Here is a 7180-nt window from a genome sequence, read left to right as displayed (position 1 = left end):
TTGGACGATGAGAGATCGTGGAGACAGACGACTGCGCTGGCAATTTTAGATACTCTCAGCCAGACAGACGACAGACAATCAACTCTCGAACAGCCAGCAGCCAGTTAACTCCCAACCAGACAGACGGTAACCAGTTAACTCTAGGACAAATGGTGAGCGTTGGGGCGAGCAGACTGATTACCTTGAGGACAGATCGAAACACACCGTGTGGTGGATGTGTCAGAGAGGACCGAGGCCAGCCGAGGCAGTCGCTCAGGACTCTGTTACGGCGAGGGGGGGGGGCCGCCGCTCCAGCAGTGTCACACCGCGGCACCGACACCCCTCCCCCCTCCCCTCCCCTCGCGGCACGCTTCCCATCTGGCACCGTCACGTGACCTTGACCTAGTGCAGTCGCCGGGCGGCCGACTCGGTCATCCAGCTGACACAGCATGGGCCAGCACTGATCCCGACAGCTCAGGAAAACCCGGCGCCGACGGCGGGGTGGTGGTGTCCGGTGCCGGACATACCGCGGCCAATGGTGGCCACCCAGTGATATCTGGTGACTGTCCGGTGACCTCTGTGACCTCTGGTGACCGCATACGCATCTGATGGTGAATAATATCCTATGTGGGGGAGAGGGAACGATCCAAGCGGGTGGCAGGCCCACGCCTGTGGCCTTTCCGGGCCGGCAGGCCCTGCAGTATTTCCGGTTTATGGTGTTGACTGTGCTGAATAATATCAGTGTGACAGAGCGTGCTTGAGAGGGCAGGCTGAGGACCGACTCTGTGGGGCAGTCCGGGGCCCGAGTGATGTTCAATGCGCTGTCACGACGGAAGTGGTGCGATTTTCGCAACGAATCCCAGCCTGAATCATTGGGAATTCGGTCAGCTTCAAGAACACAATGCAGCGACATTCATTCACACCTTGGTGCGTTAGGTATGACTCAGTACAGCTTTGTTTACCAATTTCAAATTCATATGTTCACAAGACTGCTCGTGAAACCGGCGTATAATAAATAACTGGGAAGATGTCTAGCAATACCTACCTAGTTACTTCTCGAAGACATTACAGACCAGGCCAGGCTCTCACGCTAGCTTTTTGTAAAATGTAGGGTATATCGTTCTGCCTTTGGTAATTGCCAGCAATAGGTATGCACTATAGAGCGAGCACAAGTTCGCTACGCTACATGCTTGGCAATCGGACCAAGACCGTCCGATGTCATTCTTTCCATACAACGCTCGTAAACGTTTACCTACTCTCACACACGGAGAACTATTGAAGAGGAGGCGCCTTTTGAGTCTCTTCAACTCATCTGTCTTCACCTGGACTCCGTGCACACCAGCTAAGAGTAAAACTCGGTATAAGGTGTTACAACGGAAGCGTGTCTTCCTGGCTGGTAGGCTGTACCGCAATATCTTCCTGGCTGTTAGACTACCGCAATGCCTTTCTGGCTGTTAGACTGTACCGCAATGCCTTCCTGGCTGTTAGACTACCGCAATGCCTTTCTGGCTGTTAGACTGTACCGCAAAGCCTTCCTGGCTGTTACTCTATACCGTAATGCCTTCCTGGCTGTTAGACTGTACCGCAATGCCTTCCTGGCTGTTAGACTATACCGTAATGCCTTCCTGGCTGTTAGACTGTACCGCAATGCCTTCCTGACTGTTAGACTGTACCGCAATATCTTCCTGGCTGTTAGACTGTACCGCAATGCCTTCCTGACTGTTAGACTGTACCGCAATATCTTCCTGGCTGGTAGGCTGTACCGTAATGCCTTCCTGACTGTTAGACTGTACGGACTGTACTGTAATGCCTTACTGGTTGTAAGACTGTACCGCAATGCCTTCCCGGCTGTTAGACTCTACCGCAATGCTTTCCTGGCTGTTAGACTGTACCGCAATGCCTTCCTGGCTGTTAGGCTGTACCGTAATGCCTTCCTGGCTGTTAGACTGTACCGCAATGCCTTACTGGGTGTTAGACTGTACCGCAATGCCTTCCTGGCTGTTAGACTGTACCGCAATGCCTTCCTGGCTGTTAGACTATACCGCAATGCCTTCCCGGCTGTTAGACTGTACCGCAATGCTTTCCTGGCTGTTAGACTGTACCGCAATGCCTTCCTGGCTGTTAGGCTGTACCGCAATGCCTTGCTGGCTGTTAGACTGTACCGTAATGCCTTCCTGGCTGTTAGACTGTACCGCAATGCCTTACTGGGTGTTAGACTGTACCGCAATGCCTTCCTGGCTGTTAGACTGTACCGCAATGCCTTCCTGGCTGTTAGACTATACCGCAATGCCTTCCCGGTTGTTAGACTGTACCGCAATGCTTTCCTGGCGGTTAGACTGTACCGCAATGCCTTCCTGGCTGTTAGACTGTACCGCAATGCCTTCCTGGTTATTAGACTGTACCGCAATATCTTCCTGGCTGTTAGACTGTACTGCGATGCCTTCTTGGCTGTTAGACTGTACCGCAATGCCTTACTGGGTGTTAGACTGTACCGCAATGCCTTCCTGGCTGTTAGACCGTACTGCAAGGCCTTCCCGGCTGTTAGGCTGTACCGCAGGCGCAATGCCTTTCTGGCTGTTAGGCTGTACCGCAATGCCTTCCTGGCTGTTAGACTGTACCGCAATGCCTTCCCGGCTGTTAGACTATACCGTAATGCCTTCCCGGCTGTTAGGCTGTACCACAATGCCTTCCTGGCTGTTAGACTGTACTGCAAGGCCTTATACCTAATGGCCTCGGCTAGCAATCGTAGATAAATACTGTGAGTTGGCTGTCCCATTTTGCTTGTTTATCATCGACTTACGAACATTTGTCGTATCAAACGTTATCTTATGAAAAATATAGGCATCAGATTAAAGCAACTTTGGTACCTACTGGGCGCTGACGCATAATCAATAAGCTGGAGGTTAACTCATCAAAAGTGATCAGCATCTTCCATAAACACGGTATTTTGTGTAATGTGTATGGTGTTAGCATGTATTTATCATGAATATGCATGGATAATCGCTGACATTTGTTGTGATAATGGCCGGAACTCCTATAGGAGATTCAGTTTCGATAATTAACATACACTAATGACACATAAACACATATCTCAAACATTTCATATAATCCAGCAGTGATATTGACTAAATAGGGCTGTAGAATAGCACCAATAGCTCCGTCGCCAGCGCCGTTTAGTCGGAGCTTGTCTCTGTTCAACTATGTGTTTACTGGCTCGTGATAACTATCGACACACATACACAACAACACATACATACACACAAGAGCACACACACTACACAGTATGGTTTCTATCGTGAACATGTGAGCCGTTCTGCGTTCACCGCGAGCTCACAGCTCGACTAATCGGCCGACGCGCCGGACACATATTCTATCACAGAAGGCGCCGGTTCGGCCGACTCCTAATGCCCGGATCCCGTTTACCCCTCCCTCCCCGTGACCTCACGACATCACGTGCGCTCCAGTCCGCCCCGTGAGCCGACTCTTCCATTCATTGTGCGGGCAGTGCTCCGTGAGCCAGCTCGGTTCCCGGTTCAATAACATATCCACTGACGAGTCACGTTCCTAGGATTCGAGCGCCGTGCTGTACTTCTTGACTCAGCTTCCGACGACTCAGTCCAGCTGAGTCAGTCCAGCTGAGTCGGTCAGCTGAGTCAGCCCCCCCCCCCCCCCCGCTAGTAGGAGTGTCTCTGTTCCGCTGGGACGCTGGACAGGGCGGTGGGATTGTAAACATTACATCGGTCAGCTCCGCTGTCCGACGGTCGGGGCGGCCGGTCCGCATCCCACCCGTCCTTGTACGGAGGCCGCACGGCAGGCGTAGACAACACACACTGACACCGCTCAGACGAGGTGTCAACTTACTGGCCGATATCCGTCACTGTAACTACTGTGTCGCCAGGCACCGGGGGACTGCCCTCGACAATAAGTCTGGAATACTGCCGCCGCGACACTGACTCCGAAACTGAGACTACGTGACACTGCGGCAGACACACTGACCGTGACTTCGTCTCCGACACACGTCTTTCTCAGAGTCTTTGATATGCTCCCGGGAGACTGCACTTCCTAACCAGCAACAGACCGCTGATCAGCCGTCTCAGCAGCGCGCAGCAGCCAGCACGGCTGAGCTCAGCAGCAGCAGCAGCAGGCTGGGCAGAAGACCTCCGGCGCCGGAGCCGCCGATCCTCGGCAGAAAGTCGCCGAACCCCATCACTGTCGGAGGGATACACGGGTCAGTTAGGCACCCACGTCACCAAACCGACACGGAGACGCGGTAGGTCGACCCGACGGGACGAGGTGCGAGCGGTGAATACATAGGACACAAATAAACGACAAAAAAAAACAGCAAATATGTCGCCTTGACTTCAATGGATAATGTGCAATTTTGCATAAACTTATCTAAAAAAGATGTAAATAAAACAAGAATATCTTAAAACATAATTTCAAAGAAGCTTGCTTCTACTGTTCCTATCATTTATCAGAATCATGCACAAGTGATTGGCTTATTTGCTGACCAAAATGCATACAGAAAAAGGGAACATTGTGACATCATTTCATAAATATGCAAGATATTACAACAAAAATTACCCGACGTTTCGTTTATTATAACTTTTTCAAGGGTAATGTTAATTATAATTAACATTAACATTAACTTTTTCGTTAATTATAATAAACGAAACGTCGGGTAATTTTTGTTGTAATATCTTGCATATTTATGAAATAATCGTCACATTACAACTCATTGTGACATCAATTAACACAATATACGCTCCATTGGCATGCTGACATCACAAACATAGCCGCGCCGAGTGCAGTGGGTGCAGTGCGGTTAGTGTGTCACCAGTGTTGGCACGACGCTACGAAGTGACCCACTATTTGAGTGCGACCGGTCGAGCGCGTGTGAGAAAACTAAATGTTGGCTCAGCGAGCGTTCGACGTCCGTGCAGTCGGCTGCGGCATGCTGGGCGCGGCGCAAGGTCAGCAGTGCGCCGCACGTGCTGGCTAGAATGACTATGGTTGCCTACTGCCTAGGTCTGCACATTAGAGAAGACCACAATACTTCTACTGTACACACATACACATACTACCGCTGGCTGTTATTCATTCAAGCTGGGATTTCATGTGCAAAATGGACATGCAGGAAGTTATGAAAGAGAGGATGGGATGAATCGATCCGTTAGTAATACAAATTGCGTCGCATACGTTCTGGTTCTGCTTGAATTCCAGGAATGCCTTGTGCGATGGTTAGTGGTGCAATTATCTAGAACTACGGTTAGTTTTCACCAAAGCTAACTACGTAGTTAGTGTGAGTCATGCTAGTTAGAAGTTAGAAATACGGTACTATGATGTGTCATGCTAGTTAGAAGCTAGAAATACGGTACTACGATGTCGTACCTCGCACTGAATGGAAAATTACGAGGAGAAAATCGTAGACGATTTCCAGGGACCTGGGAAGCAAGTGCATGTTGAAGGCATTGCTAAAAACGAACTTGACCAATAAGGTGTTCCATAAATCAAGCAAAATAAAAATAAAATGTGATCCACGTCAAACAACAACACATCCATGGACATAGGTGAAATACAACATTCAGATCAGCGTGTTTCCGTGTCACCAGACCTGGAATGCTTACAAACTGACGTCCTAACCCCCTCGCTCGAGCCATGTCTGAGGTCATGATGTCCCCATGACCCTCACAAGTTCCCGTTGCCCTCTGAGCACCCCACACGGATCCCACGGCACAGTTCGGGCAGCCCGCCTGTCTCCAGAGCCTACAATGACACCAGTGCCCCGTCTCTGGCAGTGAACACACAGTATCTGTGGATTGTGCTCTGTCAGCAGGGCTAATCGGTCGACCGGGACCGGCACGCGGCGCCCGTCATAACACGGTTCGGCCGCGGGTCGGAGGCAGGGTCGGAGGCGCGCCCTGAGGTCTCGACTGTCGTGAACCGAAGGTAAACACGCGCTGGTGACACTGACACTGTTTGGTGACACTGACACAAGTGGGTGACGGTGACACTGCCGGCGTCCTCATTTGCCCCGACTATCGCGTGCCACCAGTAAACATCGAGCCGACATGCGTGGACGCTGGCCCGGCCGGTGGGCTCTCCACTTCCAGGTCAGACAGGCCAAGCCAAAGGCCTATCTGACCTCGAGGGATGGGTATAGTTTTTGACCCATATTTCAAAATCGGAATATCCAATTGAGATTGTGTACTGGTGGGTGGAGAGCATTCCCATTTTGAAATCAATAATGGTTAATATCAATGATCACCCGTAACCACCTGAAAAGTGAGCTATAAATGCGCCGATTTACACAAATTGTACCTGCGGGTTTGGATCAAACCACACAATATCGCGGCCTTGGAGACATTAGCCGTGAAAAATGAAATTAATTAAACTGGAGACTCTGTCAGTCGTCCACCATCTGTTCCCTCCTGTGGCCTAGATTGTGTGTCAGGGACACTGTCTAAGACAACAGATGTCAACAGGCAGGGGCGGGGACGACGGGCGGCGGGCGAGGGAGGGGGGAGGCTCACCTTCGTCATTTCCGCTGTAGTCTGACGGTTGTCGCTGGACGGTGTCACCAGATTGGAGATCTGGCCCGTACATCCGAACCAGTACTCGGCTGTGGAGCGGGGGTAGGAGGCGTCCACCTGCGGGAAACGGATCGGCACGTCAGCCGGTGGGTGACGTATTTCCCAGTCTCGACACTACCCGAGCTCAGCATGTGGTATGGCCAATGGCATCATGACACCGATGTGAATGCTGGCTTAGCAGACTAACTTATTAGCGGAAGTTGCGCGGATGTGAGAACAGGCAGAACACCCACTGTACGTTGTTCTTTTCGTAAATTTACGCAAAAGTTACATGATTGTGTACTGAATAGCGTATAGGGCCAAAACCATGGACATTTTATCATTTCATTGTTTCAATTTTCCGAAGGAGAAAAGAAATAATTATTTAACCCCACTTACCGAGAAGGCGGCGTCGTTGAACCGATAGTACGAGTCTCCCTTGAAGAAGTAGGTGCGCTTGTTCTCGTAGATGAGCACGCTGTCGATGTTGTTGGGAATGCCCTGCCAGATGCTGATCGGCTGCGGGTACTTGTCGCTGACGCCCGGCCGGCCTGTGGTCTCCAGCTCGCTGTCAAACCGCCAGTACTGCGAGCCCTTGAAGAAGTACATCTTGCCGTTGGCGCGCCATT

General features: G+C 51.0%; 1 protein-coding gene across 1 annotated transcript; it reads right to left on the bottom strand.

Moving 5' to 3' along the window:
• Positions 1 to 2924: 2924 nt before the first annotated feature.
• Positions 2925 to 7174, bottom strand: LOC122364859 (matrix metalloproteinase-25-like). The gene is made up of 4 exons (XM_043335638.1): positions 6951 to 7174; positions 6513 to 6629; positions 5371 to 5423; positions 2925 to 4188 (listed from the first exon to the last, which is right to left on the bottom strand). Exons 1-4 carry the CDS (start codon positions 7158 to 7160, stop codon positions 4005 to 4007), a joined length of 564 nt encoding a protein of 187 aa, XP_043191573.1. The 5' UTR covers positions 7161 to 7174; the 3' UTR covers positions 2925 to 4004.
• Positions 7175 to 7180: the final 6 nt, after the last annotated feature.

This window comes from Amphibalanus amphitrite, unplaced genomic scaffold (assembly GCF_019059575.1).
Source record: "Amphibalanus amphitrite isolate SeventyFive unplaced genomic scaffold, NRLGWU_Aamphi_draft 000704F_arrow, whole genome shotgun sequence".
In the NCBI taxonomy this organism is placed as follows: domain Eukaryota; kingdom Metazoa; phylum Arthropoda; class Thecostraca; order Balanomorpha; family Balanidae; genus Amphibalanus; species Amphibalanus amphitrite.
Note: the sequence above shows the minus strand (reverse complement) of the source record. Positions and strands in the feature narration are given on the sequence as shown.